Source organism: Homarus americanus, unplaced genomic scaffold (assembly GCF_018991925.1).
Source record: "Homarus americanus isolate GMGI-L3 unplaced genomic scaffold, GMGI_Hamer_2.0 scaffold25827, whole genome shotgun sequence".
Taxonomy (NCBI): Eukaryota; Metazoa; Arthropoda; class Malacostraca; order Decapoda; family Nephropidae; genus Homarus; species Homarus americanus.
The window spans coordinates 11780970-11803413 of record NW_024738300.1 but is presented as its reverse complement, the minus strand read 5'-3'; the positions used below and the strand labels follow the sequence as shown (position 1 = coordinate 11803413).

The following is a 22444-nucleotide window of genomic DNA, read 5'->3' as shown; positions in this document are numbered from 1 at the left end:
CTTCAGCTGAAATAAATAGTAAATGAAAAAAAATGGGTGTTAATTCTGTACCTGTTGTGGAGGCTCTTTCTCTCTCAGTAGAAGGATATCAGTCTTAGTCATATCCTGAATAATTTACTTCACATCCTGAATCTATGTCCTCTTCGTTCCCTCCCCTCTTTATCTTCCTCTCGCTTTCCCTCCCTCTTTCTCCCTCTCTTTCTCTTTCCCGTTTATTTCCCCCTTGCTCTCCCTTCCCTTTCTCCTTCACGTCCCTCCCTTCCTCACCTTCCTCCCTTCCTTGCTCTCCCTCCCTCTCCTTCAGCCTCCCTCCCTTCCTTGCTCTCCCTCCCTCTCCTTCAGCCTCCCTCCCTCCCTCCCCTTATTTCCCGCCTTATAACCGGCTGTCACCAACCATTGAGGGACAAATGACAGCTTTTCACCCCCTCTATATTCCATTACAGCTGTCCATGTGTTTCTATTAAATCATTTCACGCTGCTTCCCCGAGGTCAGCTTTCCCTCCCACCTGTTCACCATAATAACATGGTGAGGTGGTCTTACAGGAGGTAGGGGTGGTCTTAAGGGGGGGTAGGGGTGTCTTAGGGGTAGGGGTGGTCTTAGGGGTAGGGGTGGTCTTAGGGGGTAGGGGTGGTCTTAAAGGAGGTAGGGGTGGTCTTAAGAGGGTAGAGGTGGTCTTAAAGGGGGTAAGGGGGTCTTAAATGGGGGATGGGGCTAGGGGGTGACCATAAGCTACGACACACGAGTAGAATGGTGACAAAATTACACTGAGACACTCTCTCTCTCTCTCTCTCTCTCTCTCTCTCTCTCTCTCTCTCTCTCTCTCTCTCTCTCTTCGCCCGCCTGCCTCCCCCCAGCACAATATTGACGCTCATAACTCTTTGTTGGACTTTGCCGGGAGTTTGGGACCTGCACGCCTTTCAAGACGACGTCCATATTTTTGTGAATATTAACAACTTTTCCATTAATAGTTCCTCGCTCGCATGCCTCAAAAAGTTCCCGCCCGCCCTGCCTCTCTCTCCTTCTCCCCCTCCTTCTCCCACTCTTCCTCCCACTCCTCTAAAACTCTCTCCCAGGGGTGTTTATAAGTATTTTTTTCCTCCCCGTCTTGTCGTGGCTGCGTCTGAGTTCCGAGTACAGTGTCTCGGGAGATGACTTCAACAGATGAGAATGATGACTTCACTTATATTAGGTTAGAAGAGATGAGGTTAGGTTGGGTTAGGTGTGGTGTGGTGTGGTGTGGTTAGGAGGTTAAGTTAGGTTTAGTGAGATGAGATTAAGATAGGTTAGACAAGATTAGGTTAGGTTAAGTTAGGTCGTAGACTATACAGCCTAAGTGTTTCTTCTGTTAAATTATTATTCCTCTTGACAAGGGATCACTGAATACTTTTAATGAACGGTCTAGTCTCAATCAGTATCAACGCCATATTGAGAACCATAATTATGTATGTAGTACCTTAGGTTGGCCAGTTGGGACACGAAGGTATATAGTCTAAATCAATGTTGACGCCGCCATATTGAAAACCATTATTGAATTAAGAGACAAATTCAGACTATATAACTTCTGAGACACCTGAACCAGGATTCTGAGAAGTACATACGTGGATTTCCTCCTTTATTGAACACACCTGTATGAGTAAATTACAGGGTATAATTAAGGTATGGGTTATAGGGGCCATTAACACATGTAATCCCAGAGGAGGAAAGGGAGAAGGGGGGATGAGGGGGGTGTACCAGGTGAGGGCTGAGCTCGCTGTCTTCACCCGCCAAGTGAGGGGAGAGAGATACAGGGAGGGGGAGAGAGATAGAGGGAGGGGGAGAGAGATAGATGGAGGAGGAAAGAGATGGAGGGAGGGGAGAGAAATAGCGGGAATGGAGAGAGATGGAGGGAACGCGGAATATGACTCCTCCTCAATATTCAGAAATCCATCACGATACTTCCCTCACAGTGTTGCCAATGTGGACAGCTGATGCTTTCTGAGGAGGAGGAGGAGGTAGGGAGAGGAGAAGAAGAAGGAGTAGGAGGTAAGAAAGGAGGGTTTAGTAAGAGGTAGAGAAGGAGTAGGGGAGGAGGAGGAGGAGGTAGGAAGAAGAGGATGTGGTAGGAATAGAAGTGAGGTAAAAAAAGAAAGGTGAGGAAGAGAAACGAAAGGAAGAAGAAGGGGAATAGGAAGAGGAATGAGGTAGAAAGAGGAAGGAGGAGTATGAGGAGGTAAGAAGAGGGAAAGGAAACTTTTCAGCTCTATTGGTATTCAGTCTACACTACTCGTTGGGTAGATGTACTTCCCTATCATCGCCTCTCCGTATATATCATCTCGATCTTGTAATTTTTGTTCTTAATTTATCTCTAATAATAATAATAATAATAAGTCTTTCAGGGGCGAATCTGAGACACTTGTAGTTGTTGGCGCTACTGCTGGGGGGATGGTTGTACTCCCTTGGGGGCGTCGCCATACTGAAGAAGCAAGAGCGGACTGTCACTGCTTATAGTAGATATTGGGATTTATTTGACGTCATTACCATAATACTTCCCGCGCCCAGTTATCAGAGCTAATGGAATATTTCTCCCGGTGTGTGTGTGTGTGTGTGTGTGTGTGTGTGTGTGTGTGTGTGTGTGTGTGTGTGTGTGTGTGTGTGTGTGTGTGTGTGTGTGTGTGTGTGTGTGTGTGTGTGTGTCAAGAAATGATATCTGTGCCGCTTCTTCCAAGACTAACCTCATCTGATATTCATAGAGACGAAAAGTTTTCCATTTTTGTAATTGGGGGAGGGGTGAATTCTTGTCTCCTCTCTCTCTCTCTCACACCTATTCCCATTACCACAGCTTACATCTCTTCAGTCCCTTCTCTTCCTTCCATCCCCATCCTTCTCCACCCTATCCCCTTCTTCTCCATACACCTCCTTCCGCTCCTTCCCACCCTACACTCTCTTCCTTCCCTCCTTCTCCTGCGCCCTCACACCTCCACCCCCCTCGTCAACAGTTCAATACAGGTATAGGCATCAAAGAATATATTTTACCCCTCATCACCTCACAATGCCCCATCACCTCACAACTCCCCCCTCATCCCCATCACCTCACACCATCACCACAACCCCCATCACCCCACAACCCCCATCACCTCCCCTCATCACAACCCCCTCATCACCTCACAACTCCCCCATCACCTCACAACCCCACATCACCCTCACAACCCCCCCATCACCTCACAACTCCCCTCATCAACTCACAACCCCCTCATCACCCCACAACTCCCCTCATCACCTCACAACTCCCCCATCACCTCACAACCCCTCTCATCACCTCACAACCCGCTCCCCATCACCTCACAACTCCCCTCATCACCCCACAACCCCCATCACCCCACAACCCCCATCACCTCTCCCCTCATCATCTCACAACTCCCTCATCACCCACAACTCCCCCCTCACAACTCCCCCATCACCTCACAGCTCCCCCATCACCTCCCCATCATCACAACCCCATCACCTCACAACTCCCCTCATCACAACTCCCCATCACCACAACCCCACATCACCTCACAACCCCCATCACCTCACAACTCCCCTCATCAACTCACAACTCCCCATCACCTCACACCTCACCCCATCACCTCACAACCCCTCTCATCACCTGCCCCATCACCTCACAACTCCCTCATCACCTCACAACCCCTCATCACCTCACAACCCCCATCACCTCACAACTCCCTCATCATCTCACAACTCCCTCATCACCCCCCCCCATCACCTCACAACTCCCCATCACCTCACAGCTCCCATCACACAACCCCTCTCATCTGCCCCCCATCACCTCACAACTCCCCCTCAGCTCACGACCCACAGATGAAAATTTGATGTCAGCAGAAGATAAAAACGGAGGCAAGTTCTAATACTCTCGCGAGAAGCTTTTATGTTTTATTAAAAAGAATCAAAGCGTTAGTGAAGGTGAACGTGTCGTGATTATCTGAGACACTGGCCTTGGGGGGAGATGGGTAGGAGGGGTCAGGATGATATTACAGTTATCAAGATCAACGTTATTATTATTATTATTATTATTATTATTATTATTATTATTATTATTATTAACACTATTGTTTTAATTGTGTGTGTGTGTGTGTGTGTGTATGAGTGTGTATGTGTGTGTGTGTGCGAGTGTGTGTGTGTGTGTGTGTACAGGCACCCAGTTCGCACTTAATGGCCCAACATGGAACAAATATATTTAACATGACGACATCTTTTATGGCTCTTAGAACACTCTTGCTGAATTTATTGTTGTGCGTTGTGATCTGTGAGTGTTTATTGTGGAGGGGTGAGGTGATGGTGGGGGCCTTGTAGGGAGAGTACAGTACAGTACATTAGAGCACAAAACATGTGCTAACTTCGGTAGAGATTGGGTACAAACTGGTCTATGCTATAGGTTCGGTATTTATCTTACAGTATTGTGATGTTTTGTGTTCGTACCAATAGTTCGGGTGAGGAGTGTTCTGTAACCATATGGTTGGCAAAAGCCACCTGGACGATACTAATTAGTAGTCCCGGTAAGGTCTAGTGGTGGATATTACCTGCTCAAGAAATACACACTGATCCTCGGGACGGACTAACCAACACGTTTAGCAGACCGAAATGTGAGAAGACTGACCGAGAAAGGAGTCACATAGGTCACTCGGTCTTATCGTGGTGAAGCTGTGTTAAAATTCCTAGTCTGTGTTACGTAGGAAGCCCAGATTTTATGTCTAAGCTAGGATTAAAGTGTGATGGTGTTATGTAGGGTAGATGGAGGCTAGTGTGTGTAGGGGGGGGGGGGCTGACTCCCTTGGCACACTACTAGCTATAAGCTGAGTATATGAATGAAAATATATATTGCGTAAATACCGTTTGCGTAATATTAGTTTCTTTCAAATTAGTTATCTACAAGTGATCGCGGACCCTTCGTGCCCTTGTGAAAGTTTTAATGCTCGTGACAGCGTACAGCGAATGAGGGTGCGCCAAGTCCTTAGACTTGCATGGATTTCCATCGTAAATAAAAATTTTAATTAATGCCTTCCTAAAGAAACCATCGACATGGGACCAGGTTTGTTCCACTCTACGAATTTTTCTGCGATTTTTCCACCAAGTTTGATGAAAAACGATTGTGCCGTTTCGGCTGCCCAGAACAGACACACACACAAACAGACAGGTCTTAAATAGCGGGGGTAGGCGTGGCTTAGTAGTTGACCTCCGTGATGTATGGCGGCGCTGGTTGACCTAGACCACGAGGCATACACTGGGGAATTCGCGGGGTCGGCTACTCAGCGACAAATAGCGTTTGTAGGGGAGAAATCCACTACTGTATCTATCACTTACTGCTGAAGATAAAGGATGGTATTTTTTCCCCCCGTTTCTGTGACCTTATGTTATTTTGTTGAGTACTATATTGTAAGTCTGTTTCCTTTGTATAATTGGAGGAAATGTATTGATTATTCTGTTTTTCTTGATCATTTGCTGTAAAAGTTACTGCTGTATTTGTCTTTATTCTCAAGTTTGTTTCTATGTTGGAGTCTGTATGTCTGTGGTCTTGTCGTAGGTGAGGGAATAACTACGTAAGTTAATGTTAATTTTTTATTCGTTTTCTAGAAGCTTTATAGTTTACAGAAAATGTTTCATATATGAAGACTAACTAAGGCATTTTTAATTCTTCTGGACAAGTGATATAGCTGGTCTGTAATAGTGGCTTCAGTGATTGATTTTAGAATATATCACATGTACAATGAAATACAATATGGGTATGAAGAACAATAACAAGTACACATTATATAGTACAATTAATATTAGAGTACACTACTCCAGGGATATTACACTAAGAAACACAAACAAATGACCTTGTATATTTTTAATAGTAACATCCCATAGGAACTTTAATTACGACACATAATAGAATATAAATTACCTTTAAGTTACCTTTTGATTATTTCAGGTATCCAAAGAGGTTATTACGCCTACTTATAGTACAGGCGGGCAATGAGTAACAAAATATACACCTCACAGGACATTGCATAGTCGAGTATTCATACTAGAAACTAGGGGATGTCCTCCCCACTAGAGATCACAGCCTCAGGTTAATATTCACAGGTGCAACAAATTGTCAGGGTAAACTATTTCATGGTGAGGGTTGTGAACTGTTGGAACAACCTGCTAGAGAGTGTTGTGACGGCACCGAGTGTGAGTTCATTCAAGACCAGACTAGACCAACACTGGCGCAAGTACAGATACATTCTGGAACCAGCACATGTCCTGAACTTGCCAACAGTGCGTAACACAGACGTGACCGACCGCCCAAGCGGCTAACGGGCCGATTGGTGGCGAAGAAGATGAAGTAAATTTTCAGCTAAGTCTAGCATTATTGTTGTTGTTGCTGCCGTTGTTCCTGATAGTTATGGTAACGGAGGAGCCGATGTGGCTGGTGCTTTTAATGTTGTTGTTGTTGCCAGTGCTACATGGCTGTTGCTTCTCTTATTGCTCTCGTTGGTAGGTTTCCTTCCTTTGTTCGTAGGCGATGGCGGCGGGCAAGAAGAACCAGATGATGACGGCGATGAAGGCGGTGAAGGACAACACGTAGATACTGATGGTGTAGCTGCCACTCAGGTCACGTATCATACCTGAAGGGGAGATACACACACACACAAAAGTTAACCAATGATACACACACATACGCACACAAAGACTATGGGATCTCCACTACACCCCCAGCCCACACATATTGTATTGTACTTGCCAAAGAGGGGAGACGAGATGAGGAACCAGAAACCATTGACGAAGGCGACGAGACCAAGAACCTGCATCAGTTTCTCCTTGCCCACATACTCCAGGAGGATGAGGTTGTAGAGACTCATAAAGGCCCCCACACCCACTCCCCACACTCCCATCACCGCCGCCACCAACCACAACTCCTTCACGAAGCAGAATACTGTTATGGGATGAAAATATGGGAGGTCGTGATTGATATGGGTGTGTTTTTTTTTTGTTTTTTTTTTATACGGGATAGAATGCAACACATACACACACACATATTCGGTTTAATAAGCTCTTTGTATCAACAGCACTTACCCACAACAGTGAGACCGAGGATAAAACTACCAGCCATGTAACAACCTCGCTTACTGAACCTGGGACAGTCCGTCAACAAGGACACCAGGAGGCGGATCACCAGGTTACAGATGCCGGACACTGACATACACCATGCCGCTTCTTCCTGTGTGAAACCTCGCTCAGCCATCACCGCCGGCATAAACACGAAGAAGTTGGCGGAACCCACCGCAGTGAGGCTGCTGCAGAACACGAGGATGAGGATCTTGGGACTCTTGAAGAGCCTAAAGCTACCAGCCACGTCCAAGATGCCTTGAAACAGTATCACAATGACTCTAGGCTTGGTACTGGTGTGCTGAGGCACTTTACCCTCTAGTGTTGCCTCTTTCTTGTGTGTCGGGTGTTTAATGTGCCACTCCACGGGATGGAAGAGAGCCGCGGCCTCTACGTTGTTCAGTGTCAAGGCTCCAACGATGAGAGAGGCTCCCCTGAAACCGTACATCTGCTGCAGGTAGGTCACCAGGGGAGGTCCTACCATCTGACCCATGCACACACCAGCGGATATGAAGGCGTTTGCCCGCCCCAGGTGTCGTATGAAGTAATTCGGTAGAATGGCAAGCGAGACGATACTCAGCACCCCAGACCCTAAACCTAAAGTTAGAAACAGTGAAGAAATACTTTTATTTTTGGTCAGCTCAATGTACAGTACATTACCTCAACACGTTAACTGATGGGCCAACTTGAGATTGAACCTAACTTGTAATAATGGTCTCCGGTAACAGACTTTTTGGGGTTATTTGAGAGGAATTTCGGTTTAGCCCAAATGACTGGGAGACGTGAGCTACCTCGTGATCGGTATGCGGCCCATTGTTGTACTACTGTCTTGATATATTGACGTATTGCAGTATATCTGACTATGTTTGGGTGGCTCTCTCAAGAAGTTTCCTGGGAAGGAAGGTGTTCCGTGGCTGTGAGACTTTATAGGTATGAAGATTTAAATTCTGTTAGATAGGTTTTTTTTGGGGGGGGTGGGGGGCGGAGGGTCAGGGGGGAGCTAGGGGGCTGTAAGTCATGAACAGGAGTCTTCGGTTAGTGGACCTACCTGGCTACACACCAGTGAAATTCGGTAGTAAAGGCAATAATATTGAGGTGACTAATATAAGTTTTTCTCTTGTCTGTTTTCATTAGTATACAGGGTAATGTGTATGTCACTTTACCCAGAATAATGTATATATGTGAGTTTATTCTCAATGAAGTGATTTATGCGCCACCCTGTACATCAGAATACACAGCCATAGACATTAACGAAACAATAACTAACTTTCTATTATACAGTATGAGATGAAGAGATGCCAGGCAGACGTTGCAAAGGCCGAAGTACACATGCCAAGACTCGTCATGAGAGCTCCCACGAAGGCAACCTTCCTGTGGCCAAATTCCCTCACGGCAGGAGCCACCAGCAGTGATCCCAGGCTGAACAGAGCCGTCGACGCACTAAATAACCAGCCAATGGTTGTTGAGGTCTCCCCATTCTCCAGCAGGAACCCAGAGAAGAGAACACCGAAGCAGGGTCCCTTGATGTTGACGATGGTCTGTGGGATGAGGAAGAGTTTTAAGGTGCCGGATTTAAGGTATTTTAAGGCCTCCAGTTCTCCCTTTAGTATTTAATAGACTATCTCTACTAACCCCTTCACTACTTTTAATATTCTACTCGGTTAACGCCAGACGATTGTATTTAGCACAGAGGCGACCCCGTACACAAGGGGTTAGTAGACTATCTCCACTAAAGTAATATAGACAAACATTATGACACAGAAATGGTTAAATCTCATTTACAGCACAATTTTAAAGTTATGATAAAAATAATAGTAACAAAATCAAAGTTGTTGTTTTTTTTAGTATTTACAGCATATTTTTGTTTATGTTTTCGACAGCAAAATTAGGCAATAATTTTCTTGAAGTACAAAACTTTTCATCAGTGTCTCATTGAACTGAACTGTACTGGTCATGTTATCAGAGCCATGAACTATATAAAACCATTGGCAGTTCTACTTCATATTCTGGAGTGCATTTGACCCCCTTTGCCGATGAGGGATTGAGTGTGATCTACTTATTTTATTTTTGTGTGCCAGCTCCGTATTGCTGCATCACGCCTGCTTCTGCCCGTATGTGATGCAAGCTATTTTGATATAAAAAAAAGGTGAAGGGCATTTTTTTTGGGGGGTGGAGGATCACAAGATCACTTTTTTATAGATAATTGTTCTTGATCATTAGTTTAATTTCACAGTTGATTTAAGAATATTTCCTAAACCAGATGGTAAACATTGTCTTGCTTTTATATTCTGCGGATCATTGTAAACAGACGAGACTCCATGTTGAATGTAAACAAGTGGAATTAATTTTGTTAGTTTATAATCGTGATTTTTTTTCCTGTGTCTGACTCCTGCATTTATAACGAGACAACATGGACTAAAATGGTGATATGTCCCTTATACTTCACAAAAATTGATTCACCATATATCACCTGTCTCTGTTACCAAGTCCCTCACACACACACACACACACACACACACACACACACACACACACACACACACACACACACACACACACACACACCTGACTCGTCATAATCACACGTAAAAGCTAAAGCCTATGATCCTGATTATCTCCGAAACCCGATTCATTTTACCTCTTCTTCTTTAGCATCAGAATCATTCCCTCCAGGTCATCAGCCAACACAACGGACCGGGGTGTGAAGTTTTTGGTTGTCCTTCTACTTCATCGAGTAACTCACCTATCGGGGAGGACTCATCCCCTGGTGCATAGTATTAGTTTTACATGAACCACCAACTATTACTCGTGGTGCTGTAACACTTGTAACTAACAGAGAAAAATAATTCGTTTCAGTGATTTCTTAACGTTCTCAATGTTTCTACAGCATTATTTTATTTTATTTTATTCTATTTTTGGGGGGGGGGGCGGGCGGGCACCGATTGACAGTTTTTCAGTTGGCGGTGACGCACAAAGGTCAATAAATAACATTTTGCATTTTTAATTAACTGTTGACAAATATAGCAACAAATAACGTAGGAGACATATACTTTGAGTTCGAGTTTATGAATTTTTAATACAATAAACCTGGGAGACAAATGACACGTTTATACTCACCATGATAACAAAGCAGCCAACACTGACGGCGTATCCCCAGCCTCCGTCAGGTACGTCCTCCCTCTCGTCGCTCTTACACACTTCCCTGGAGCACTTACACTCCCCTAACTTCCTCGCCTGAGTACAGTGTGTCTGGCAACATTGTTCTGTGTGTGTTGTAACATATTCGTTGTTTTCTACATCTGCTTTTGTGACACTAGAATCTCCTCTTTCAAAATCTATCTCGGAGGATGTTTGGGTGGTGGTGGTGGTAGTGATGGTGGGGGTTGTGTGTGTCTGGTGTTGCGTCGTCGTCAGAGTGTTACTCTCCTCCGGCGCTCTCGTGGTAGAATCATCTTGAGTATTGTCACCAACATAACTCACATTCCAGTATCCAATTTCCACAATCTGTGTCTTATTTTTACTAACATTGAAAATATGACATAAGTTCGACATTTTTGCTGTAAGTCGTTGTGTGTGTGTCGTCTCGTCGCAAGGTCCTCCCAGCTGTCACTTTTGTCTTCAGTGTCGATGGTTTGTATTTCAAGACTCACTCGTTATAAACAACACGACTGCTGTTGATTCTGTGATAATCTAAGTAAACTGTAGCGGGTATAAGTCTTGATTGGTGGAACTGGCATCCTGCGAGAGGGACAAGAGAGTGAGTGAGGTTGTTGTTGGCAGCGAGGAAGTTTTACCGTCAAATGAACTCACCGTGTGTCAGCCTTTTCACTCGGTCTTCACCACCTGTCTCAACTCTTGGGCACATTTTTATCCTTACTTGTTCAGACATATTTTCACGTAAATTTTAACCTGGTGTTTTACTTTTGATTTTTTTGTCTTTCCGTTATACTGCCATCCAACACAATCATCCTTACAATCTAATTTACGAGATATAACTTTCATAAGGTGTGAATGAAACACTTTTGGGGGAGCTCTGAACAGACGTTTTGCAATTGTTTGTGCCCGAGGTGACATAATGGCCACTGACCGTACATTAATGAAGGTCTCTTGCTCGTGGAAACTGCCAGGGCTCTCTATGATACAACCAGATATACTTCATCTCTACTATGTAACCCACCGTCTCTCGGCCATCCATCCAGGTGTAGATACAAATAAAGGCACAGATACAAATACAGGTACATATGATCGAGGTGTGTAAATGGAAGTCAGGGCTAAACAAAGGTGATATAACAAAGGTACTCAAACTATCCAACCAGGAGCGAACTCGTAACAATGGTTTTAAATTAGACAAATTTAGATTGAGGCGCGAAATAGGTAAACATTGGTTTGGAAATAGAGTAGTGGATGAGTGGAACAAGTTACCAAACACCATCATTAACTCGAATACGCTGGATAGCTTCAAACAATATGTTGAATGGATATATGAGCAATAGGGGTTGGGTGTAAATGGGACTGCCCAGTATGGGCCAATAGGCCCGCTGCAGTTTCCTTCATTCTTTTGTTCTTATGTTCTTATACAACCACACAATCTCCGACAAAGAAACACAAATTTATTTCACTCAAAATCGAATCAAATTGCCAACTCTCCTGCAGAAGTAATTTCATCCCTACCACCAATCCCCCACTGCTACTCCGGGTTCTTGGGTCAGGTACCGTAAAGTGACAAAGACCATCTGATTCTTCACCCTCTTGCGGTCACCAACTGGCGCAAAATTTCGTCAAAAGTTTTCGCGAAGGTCAGATAATGTTTTTGTGTGTGTTTCTGAAGATTGCCAAAACTGATACTTGGCTGAGTGGGTTAAAAGGAGTCTCACCTGTTTTACCTGTTAGCTGGGTGTTAATATTCCTTACTACATCGACCACCGTACTTCAGCGACCACCTTACACCAGCTACTACCTTACTCCAGCGACCACCTTACATCAGTGACAATATATTTTCTCCTCCTCTGTTGTCATTATCCAAATTTAATCCTCTTCCGCCAGTGGTATTAAAAAAAATCTTTTCGACTATTAGTACAGGTTTATGGTAGGAGTATTGAGGTGTGGCGGTGGTGGGTCTTTTGACGGCTGGGAGGGACTAATTTTTTCCCCTTCTCCTGATTTATGATGTACTCGTAAAAACATGTTATTCCTCACACCATTCATAGTTAAGCTTTAAATTGGGATAAGAATAATATTTAAACACAATTGTTCCTTTTTCTTAGTTTTGGTACATTGATTTATTTATTTTGTTTCATTTTTATATTGTTAAGAGGATGATGTTGATTATTCTATTAAAAAAGAAGACGTTTGAACATTTTATTTTCACATTTTAATTTCAGTCACAATAATGGTACAATAATTTTCTAAAAAGGTTGCGATTTTTTTTAATAATCTTTCACATATAATGATTAATCGGATAATACGTAGAGAATTTCAAAAAATATAATATATTTAACAATATCATAACATATTTGAGTTAATAAATACTGATTAAACATGATGATGATGATGATGATGATGATGATGATGATGATGATGATGATGATGATGATGGCGTCACATGTACAACAACAATAAGTGGAATACCATACGACATATTTTAAGACACACACACACACACACACACACACACACACACACACACACACACACACACACACACACACACACACACACATTAATTAGAACCAACACAAATATTTTATTTTGGCAGCAGACAAAGATTAACGTACAGAACCTTTCAAGAGATTGTGTATGTTAATTTTGTCATCAAACTTGTATTGGTAAGGAAGAGTCTCAGTAGAATTATGGTCCTATTGTTTAATGTTTGGAACTTTAGTTGAAGGTAATGAAATTGATACATTATTTCGGTCGTTCCTGTGTGTGTGTGTGTGTGTGTCTTACCGAAACAGGTGGGTATGTTCTCCACGGACCAGCTGGTAATGAGGCAGGTGGTAGTGATGTATGTGGTACTGTCGGGGAAGATGCCATCACAGGTGTATTGTACCACCTGTCCGTAACCCGCTGACCCCGTGAAGTTATTGGTGACCCGAGGTGGTGACTCAGGTGGTAATGACAAGCACGCTGTGTGTTATTAAACATCTCAAAACAAACTTCCATTTTTTCCACTTAAAACAATATATTCTTTTTACATAATTACAGTAAAAATCATTATTATGAATTAACAACAAGTATGATAAGTAACAAGACGTTACTTAAGAGTGAGAGTCAATAAGGGAGTGACTGGGGTAAGAGTGAGAGTCAATAAGGGAGTGACTGAGGGTAGAGTGAGTCAATAAGGGAGTGACTGAGAGTCAGTAAGGGAGTGACTGAGGGTAGAGTGAGAGTCAATAAGGGAGTGACTGGGGGAAGAGTGACTCACCGGCGAAGCACTCAAAGGTGGGGTCGATCTCCGGCCAACCCTCCTCCAGGCAGGTGACGTTGATGTGGGTGTCTCCCGTTGCGGTGGTCTGGGGCGACGGACACATGTACCTGATGGTCATTCCCACCCAGTAGGGCGGCGGAGGCTCTATGTAGCTGTTGCCGGGGGCCACGGGAGGAGGGGCCGGCGCCACTGTCACAACAACACTGAGTTAGCAACACATAACCTAACCTAACCCGTCCCACACACACTTGAAGGACCATTGACTCACTTGTCCCACACACACTTGAAGGACCATTGACTTACCTGTTCCACACACACTTAAAGGATCATTGACTCGCCTGTCCTACACACACACTTGAAGGATCATTGACTTACCTGTCCTACACAAGAGGTAGTCCAGGGGCACGGTGGTCCAGTTACCGTCGGCGCCGCAGTTGATGGTGACGGAGGTGTTGAGGTCTGGCAACACCTGGCCGTTCGAGCACGAGAACACCACCTGGGGACAAACTTGACCTCACACTCTTGTATGTGTAACGTCTGGGCCAGCATGTGACCCCAAGCTTCACCCGAACCTAACCTTATCTAACCTAACTTTATGTTAACTTGATCTAACCTAACGCTAACTATACCTGACCTAACTTAACCTAATATATCCCTTTCGCCCGTCCACACTCCCTTCCCTTTCACTCCCCTTCCTATCCTCTTATACTTTCTCCCGCCCTCCCTCCCTCCTTCCCTCCATCCATCTACCCCTCCCTTCCTTCCACATTCCCCTCCTCCTCCTCCCCCTCCTCCTCCTCCTCCCTTCCTCCCATCCATCTACCCTTCCTTTCCTTCCACACTCCCTTCCTCCCGCCCTTCCTCACCTTCACCAGGTATCACCACACACTTTAGGGCAGCTGTCTGACCTACCTCAGTACCGACGGTCCTGTTAACACCGTCCCAAGAGGAGTTGGTGGTGGGTGACGCTGCCATCGGGTCCTCCAGGCACACTGTGTGATACATGACACTGATGATACTGATACATAATGATGCTGATTATATAAAGGAATTTACAGTATACTTGAGGGAGAGTTAGTAAGGGGGGTAGGGGGTACTATCAGTCCACAGTAAGACAATACCACTCACTCTGCGCACACATCAGAGGGGGACCAGATGGCTCCCAGGTAGTAGCGCTGCAGGTGACGGAGGTGAAGGTGAGCAGCTCTGGATATTCCTGGTACGAGATAAAATCCTCCTTATATTACCTCTATTAAGCTTTATATATATACTTAATGATCTAATTAATTGTTATTACATTATATAGACATATTAACAAGCGTATCAGGACATAGATAAATGGATAAAGAAGAATAAGTAGAGACAACGAAGAGTTAGAGACACTGATTAGTAGACTGATAAAGATGAGTGTTTATCAGACACTCTTGTGGCTGACAAGTGTGGTGGTGTAGAGGGAGAAGCTGCCTGGTTTGTGAACACTGTGGTGATGTGGTAAAGGGAGTCAGTGAATAAGGTGGTAGGGGAGGAGGGAGGGGAAGGTAGGACTCACCTCACTTGGAGGGATGAAGTAACCAGAGGAACAGTTGTAGTAGAGAACCACGCCATCACCGTTCCAAGTCAGGTTATCCCGGGTCATGTTGGAGCCGGGAGTAGGAGGCGCATCCGCACAACCTGTAGGGAGAAGTCAGGAGGGTCAGGGTGAGGACATAAGGGTCAGGAGAGTCAAGGAGATGTCAGGGGGGTCAGGGAGAGGTCAGAAGGGTTAGGAAGAGGTCAGGAGGGTCAGGGAGAGTTCAGAAGGAGATCAAGAGGATTAGGAAAAGGTCAGGATGGTCTTGGGTGACACACACACACACACACACACACACACACACACACACACTCACCTGGGTAACAATACGGTGCAGACTGCCAGCCCTCGTAGGTACAGGCCAGGTGGCTGGTGGTGTGGGTCAGGTTCAACACATGGTTCTCAATACATGTGGCTGTCACGGTCATGTTGACAGTGTAGGTGGTGTCTCCGTCCCAGTCTGTCTCACTGTTGTTCCCCACTGGCTCTCTCGTACACACTGTCACAAGCATTAATTTGTCTTAGTTACCGTACCACTTATTACTTACATACTACAGTTTACTTATCAATTACTTACAGCCTTTACAACTTACTACATCCCCATCACATACAGTACTCACCGTCACAAGCCTGTACCACCTGAGGAGTAAACCGGTAGTGGGACTCGTTGTAGAGGCAGGTAATGGTCTGAAGGGATGCGCCCTCCTGAGTGGTCATATTCTCCGGACAGGTGAAGTTAACAGTGCCATTCAGGTAACGGAGGAGGGAGGTGGTGGTGTTGGTGATGAGGGAAGAAGGTGGAGCTGGTACTTCCTCCACACACACTGAGGGAGATAATTACCGTGAGGTGTTGCTACAGACATACAGGAACCACAAACACAGATATTCCCTATACGTATGAACCTCACAGACAAACATTCACAGCTTAATTAATATTACCTTACTCAAAACACCAGACAACATCACCTGGTTTATACAGAAAGTATTGAAACAGATAATTCTTCTTGTTTGTCTCACCCCACCTGGTCTGAAGGACAGGTGTGATGAAATATGCTCCAGAAAGGGTATTAGGAGGGTATTTAGAGAGAGAGAGAGAGAGAGAGAGAGAGAGAGAGAGAGAGAGAGAGATTTACCTTCAGTAGCTATGCAGTTGTGGAGTTCGCTGGGGTACCATCCACCTAACGGCCCCAGACACTCCACCCGCTGCACCGTCAGGCTCTCGTTCCCATTCACGAAGTAACCCGGGTAACACCTGTTGGCAGTACCTGAGACTATAACACCTGTTGGCGGTACCTGAGACTATAACACCTGTCCTCAATATCAAATGTTATCAACTCCTAATACTGAACAGATGTATATGGCGAGTGACAGGTGTACATTAAGTGGTGAGTGACAGGTGTAGATGGAGAGTGACAAGTGTAGATGGTGAGTGATAGGTGTAGGTGGCGAGTGACAGGTGTAGGTGGCGAGTGACTTACGTGTAGATGGCGAAAGAGGCGACAGCAGTGGTGTTATCCCATACTCTCGTACTGTTGGCTAGTGCTTCCGCTGGCCCCACCTTACAACCTGCAACGACACACGTTAATAACCCAGTTTATCCAGTTAAGATTATGTATTTAGCGCGCGCACACACACACACACACACACACACACACACACACACACACACACACACACACACACAGGCACTATAAAGCAGCCACGTTGTAGAGTCTCATTCATTGGCACTATACTCACCCAGAGGACCGTAGAGCTGACAGATGGCACCAGTGGCACCCTCCGCAGCTAGCGTGGTGGAGGTGAGGGTGGAGATGCTCTGGTCGATAGTGAGGAACCTCCAGTGAGATCCTGATGGGGAGATATCCGCCAGGGTGATCACATCTTCGTCAGGAGAATACAGACCTTCGCTGGTCCAGTCACCCAGGCTGTTGGGGAAGGTGGGTGAGTTGACAGTGTGTGTGTGTGTGTGTGTGTGTTAAGGAAGTCAACAGTACTCAGAAGCAACATACTCACGCGTCATTAAGGCCAATCATGAGGTTCTGTGTCTCCGCGGCCAACGTCATGCCATCCGAATCAGACGAGACCTGTAGACGATAGAGTGAAATAATTAAGACTCTCTCTCTCTCTCTCTCTCTCTCTCTCTCTCTCTCTCTCTCTCTCTCTCTCTCTCTCTCTCTCTCTCTCTCTCTCTCTCTCTCTCTCTCTCTCTCTCTCTCTCCCCCTCTCTCTCTCTCTCTCTCTCTCTCTCTCTCTCTCTCTCTCTCTCTCTCTCTCTCTCTCTCTCTCTCTCTCTCTCTCTCTCTCTCTCTCTCTCTCTCTCTCTCTCTCTCTCTCTCTCTCTCTCTCTCTCTCTCTCTCTCTCTCATCAGAAGTAGGGGCTGTCCTTACCATGGCCATGATAGTGAGGAAGCCAATAGCGCTGGGTGTCTCAGGGTAAGCTAGGGACGCTCCTTCTTCAGCACACTGCACCAACGCCTCCGTGAAGTTCCTGACATCAGACAACAACTTGTAGCAGAGACCGCCGTGTTCTGTGTAGTTGTTAGGGCACCAAGCTGTCAGGGATACACACATACAAACATACACACTCTTACACTTCATGAAATTGTATATTACAGTTAGTATAGCAACCTGACTTACTGTATCGACTGTAATAATTCGTGAGTGTATTTTAACGTAAGATTTCTACAAAGCTGGTTTATTGTCACTTAAATATTGGGTTTATTTTAACTTTGATTTGTTTTGGTTTATTTTTATGAACTAAATTGTCTTTCAATGGTAATTTCTGTTTTGTTTTTCTTTTAATTGGTTATTGTTATTATTTGTTCTTTATTCAAACCTTATTAGTAATTTTGGTGATATAATTAAATGGACTAAATTCACCTTCACTACCTGGTGCTGAACTTAGTAAACAAGAGCCTTAGTGAAATAATATTCTTTTGTTTTAAATTTATTGAAGACAAAAAAACACGGATATATATATATAGAGAGAGAGAGGGGAGGACAGAAAAGAAGAGAGAAAGAGGGAGGGAGACAGAAAGAGTAGGATATACAAAGAGAAACAGAGACAGAAAGAAGAGAGACAGAAAGAAGAGAGATATAGAAAAAGAGAGAGAGAGAGAGAGAGAGACACACACACCTGGTATCATGCACAAAAAGCGAGTCTCAGGGTCGCTACACTCTTGTGCCCGGTACATCACATCCTTCCCCGCTGCAATACACTCCAGCTCCTCCGTCGCCTGTCATCAACACCATTGTTTACCTTTACACATCACATTGTTTACATCTTGACTCATAATGTGTTGTAGGATCAAGTGTACCTGACCTCTCTCTGTTGTTGGTGTCTGTTGAGGGGTTAAATTTGTCTATCTGTTGTGGGAAACTTATTTTCGTGTGTTTGTATCTGTTTGTGACCATTAGGGGTAGAATTTGTCTGTCTGTCTGTTGATGGTAAACTTAATCATGTCTGCCTGTCTGTCTGTCTGTTGAGGGTTAAAATTTGTTTGTCTTTTGTGGTAAATTACACGTGTCTGTCTATCTTAATGGCAAATATACTCGTGTCTATCTTCGTCTGTGTCTACATATGTCAATTTAAGTTTGTACTACTTCACAAACTGGTCTGTTATCTCAAAGTGTCTTAACTAACAACTCTTGTACTACTATAATAATACATCATATATACCAAATAATTATTCACATATAACTCTAATTTACTATAACTCTTAAGAAAGCACTATTATAAATTCTTACAACAATTAATGAACAAAATCGAAGTAAATAGAAGAAATTTTATGAGTTAATGTATGTGGAAAGTTTTCAATGTGAGAAAGATATTGTTTTTTTTCACTGAGAAACGTACAGGTTTGATTTATTTCTCATATCTATCTATCTATCTATCTATCTATCTATCTATCTATAACTCACGGTACAGGTGGTTTCGCAGGTGAAGATCTCGGGCACTTCTGGGTACACTTCGGTGGCACCTTGTCTGGGTGGGGGACAAAGCACGAATTATAATAGGCACGTATTTTCCAACCTCTCATCTCTGTTACTCGTTAGGTTAGATTATATTAGGTTATTAAATATTCCTCTAACAACTATACCGACCCAGTCATACTAATGTACTAACAGCAGTCAATTAGCTTCGACGAATTGGGGTAGTTGGTGAGGACGCCAGAAAGAGACGGAGTTTAGTCTATAGGGCAATGACAGACAGACAGGCAAGCAGACAGACAGACAGACAGCCATATGCGTACCTGGTGTGAGCCGTGTAGTAGAATTTATCCTTGTCAGCAAAATTCAAGTCTTCGGGGTTCTGGAGGACGGCCAGTGAGGCTCCGAACTCTGAGCACCTGACGATCCATTAACTATTAACTCACTTATAACTCAAAACTCTTTTATTCTCTCCGTGAGGATAGTTTATTATACATTCCTTTCAATATATGAGTTAAAACTGTTTTATATCTGTCTTTTGTTTATGATATTTAGGATGACTGTATTACAAATCTGGTTCGCGATAAAGACAATTAGGTTTGGGGCTCAAGAGAAGAAGTCTTGCCTGGGTCGTGTCTCTCAAAACGTAAACAATCACATGAAAAACAGGCAACAGTTCCCTCATGAGCCAGTCGTAAACTAACTTGAGTAAATACAGACAACATTTCCGTCAACAGTCTCTTATATGACACTTACTTCTTGGAGGCCTCGGGGAGTCCAAGTGGGGCGGCCTCGGTTGAGAAGTGATAACAAGTGAGTTCGAGTGTGTCTTTCTCGAACTCCGGTGGACACTTCACTGTAGGGGAGACGAGAAAGAAGGGGAAGAAGTGGGGGTATTGAAGAGTTGTAGTGCTGTTATTAGCTATTAAACGCTTCTGTATGTATAGTTAAGGAGACAAAATTTAATGAAATTTAAGCTTTCCTTTGTGTGTGTGTGTGTGTGTGTGTCAAGAAACTAATTAAAGGTAATCTGTATTACAAGTGATATTTTCTTTCTTTTTTCTGATATATTCAAGACCGAGAACAGTGTCAATGAGGACCTTTACTGCCACTCTTTAATGGGCATGGTACTGAGACACAGGTAGATGGTGAGAGATGGAACTGAGACAGACAGAAAAACAGGTGGTGACAGAGGCTACTTTGGTACATAGACGGGTGGTGAGGAAGGGGTACTAACGGGTGCAGGGGAGGGCGAAGGTGTCGTTCCAAGTGTGAGGTTTACTTGGTTCGCCCTGTTGACAAAGGATGGTACCGCTTTGTCTCTCGTCTGCATGTCCCTCGTTTCCCCACATCAGGTCACCGTCGCAGTAATAGCTGATGATGGCTCCTGGCTCACGGCTTGGCGGCAAATCAATTATCACACTCGACCACCAGTCTTCCATAGGGATAAGTGGGCAGGCGACGACTGTAGAGAAAGTGAGAGAGAAAGAGAATGAGAGAAATAAAAACAGTTCTTTATTCAAGTAACTCAGTATTTACATTGTTGATATTTGCTCACTGGTCCGCCATAATCCAGCTCTCGTCTCGTCCTTGGTGTTATCTGAAGGACCTCCAAACAAAGGGTCGTCCTCGAGACTCTCACACTCATGCTTGAACTCCTTAACCCACCTCGGTTCATACAGCTTCACCATAACGTTCATCAAAAATTAAAACTTGTTCGTCTTGTTTCCCCTTTAAATTTATTATTATTATTATTATTATTATTATTATTATTATTATTATTATTATTATTATTATTATTATTATTACTCACTGAAAATAGAATAGCAAAAAAATATGTAATCCAAGTTGATTTTACTCTCTCTCTCTCTCTCTCTCTCTCTCTCTATCTCTCTCTCTCTCTCTCTCTCTCTCTCTCTCTCTCTCTCTCTCTCTCTCTCTCTCTCTCTCTCTCTCTCTCTCTCTCTCTCTCTCTCTCACCTTCGTCATCTGCCACTGCTCGAACCCTCATAATGACACTCTTCACTTCCACTGAGTCCCACTTGAGGTTGGAGTCTGTGAGCAACGTCTGTGGAGGAAATTTATGGATTAGTTTGTGAATTAGTGTGTGTGTGGGGGGGAGGGGGTGAGGTGACCGAGGCACCCACAGTCGACCCGGTGGTATGTGGATATTTATTTTTACACAACACAAATATGAAAGAGAAACTAACCTACCCTAACCCAATCTAACCTAACAAAGACAAAACAGATGGGAACATACCGCACCATCATCAGCAAAGTCAGTCGGCACCCACCAGAACTTTCCTTCAAACTCGTTAAAGTCGTTATCCAGGTTCAGCAGCATAGGGTTACCTGGAAGATGACGAGAACTTGATGTGCTTTATTGATGACAAGTTGATCTGATAGTTCTTGTAGATCAGTGGGGTGGCTGATGGGGTTATATATCACCTTAGTAATTGTTTGCATGCGTGTGTGTGTGTGTGTGTGTGTGTGTGTGTGTGTGTGTGTGTGTGTGTGTGTGTGTGTGTGTGTGTGTGTGTGTGTGTGTGTGTGTGTGTGTGTGTGTGTGTGTAATCCTCTCACCAGCATCTCCATAGTAGTCCCCCAGGTCCTCTAGGGTGTACGGCATATCTTTTTTTATCTGGAACGTGGAGTACGAGGCTCGAAACTGTTGACCGTCCGTCGTGTTTACCAGCACCTGTTGACGAAACCACCTGAGTTACCTTAATTACCTGTAGAGTCACTTAAGTCACCCGTAGAGTCACCTAAGACCACCTGAGTCACCTGTGTGGTAGATGAAACACCCCGAGCGGGAACAACACAAGAGACTGAGTGACTTGAGATATGTTTATTAGTCCATAATACTTAGTTCAACATCACGTGTGGCTTGTTTACTTCTCACCTGGCGTGCCTTACGGGCCTTATTTATGAGAGAATATAAATAGTAAATAGATTTTCATAAGTGTAATGTCTCATGACTTGTGTATGTATGTCTGCCTTGTGTCTGTATGTCTAGTAGTAGTAGCTTTGCGATGTATGTTGAAAATTCGTATAGGTATCCTTCAGACCTCTACGTAGTAAACAACAAGGCTCTACGAGGTGATACCATCCTACAGTCGACCGAGGGAACAACACAGGGAGACCCCGTTGCAATGGCAATGTATGCAATAGGCCTATCAGTGCTCCAACAAGAAATAAAGTATGAAACAACTGGGGTCAAACAAGTGGCATATGCGGATGACCTCACAGGAGCAGGAAAAGTGGAGGACATCAAAAAGTGGTGGGACCTGGTAACATCGCGAGGTCCACAAATAGGGTACCACCCAAACGCCAGCAAATCCTTCCTCATCGTGAAGCCAGATCATTATGATCGGGCTGTGGAGGTTTTCGGCGAAAGTGAGGTCAA

The 22444-nt window shown here is 44.3% G+C and overlaps 2 protein-coding genes and 1 long non-coding RNA gene across 4 annotated transcripts in view; 1 reads left to right on the top strand and 2 right to left on the bottom strand.

The window, feature by feature from the left end:
• Positions 1 to 6252: 6252 nt before the first annotated feature.
• On the bottom strand, positions 6253 to 11147 carry LOC121873878 (monocarboxylate transporter 12-B-like). The gene is made up of 5 exons (XM_042377750.1): positions 10229 to 11147; positions 8379 to 8649; positions 7079 to 7708; positions 6747 to 6938; positions 6253 to 6630 (listed from the first exon to the last, which is right to left on the bottom strand). The coding sequence occupies exons 1-5, from the start codon at positions 10661 to 10663 to the stop codon at positions 6485 to 6487; spliced, it is 1674 nt and encodes a 557-aa protein (XP_042233684.1). The 5' UTR covers positions 10664 to 11147; the 3' UTR covers positions 6253 to 6484.
• Positions 8520 to 22444, top strand: part of LOC121873880 — a 21040-nt gene continuing 7115 nt past the window's right edge. The window contains exon 1 of the long non-coding RNA XR_006090318.1: positions 8520 to 8688. This is a non-coding gene — a long non-coding RNA (uncharacterized LOC121873880). The remainder of the gene's footprint in view (positions 8689 to 22444) is intronic.
• LOC121873877 lies at positions 12479 to 22100 on the bottom strand. 2 transcript variants are annotated; one of them, XM_042377748.1, is made up of 21 exons: positions 21622 to 22100; positions 21299 to 21390; positions 21019 to 21106; positions 20276 to 20503; positions 19795 to 19894; positions 19362 to 19457; positions 19030 to 19093; positions 18245 to 18344; positions 17497 to 17660; positions 17122 to 17192; positions 16846 to 17033; positions 16587 to 16674; positions 16242 to 16360; positions 15729 to 15932; positions 15425 to 15607; positions 15088 to 15209; positions 14667 to 14754; positions 14451 to 14530; positions 13914 to 14034; positions 13536 to 13727; positions 12479 to 13237 (listed from the first exon to the last, which is right to left on the bottom strand). In XM_042377748.1, exons 1-21 carry the CDS (start codon positions 21665 to 21667, stop codon positions 12894 to 12896), a joined length of 2778 nt encoding a protein of 925 aa, XP_042233682.1. In that variant the 5' UTR covers positions 21668 to 22100; the 3' UTR covers positions 12479 to 12893. The 2 variants fall into 2 exon arrangements, with proteins under 2 accessions (XP_042233682.1, XP_042233683.1); XM_042377749.1 differs by lacking the exon at positions 12479 to 13237 and having other exon boundaries at positions 13292 to 13727.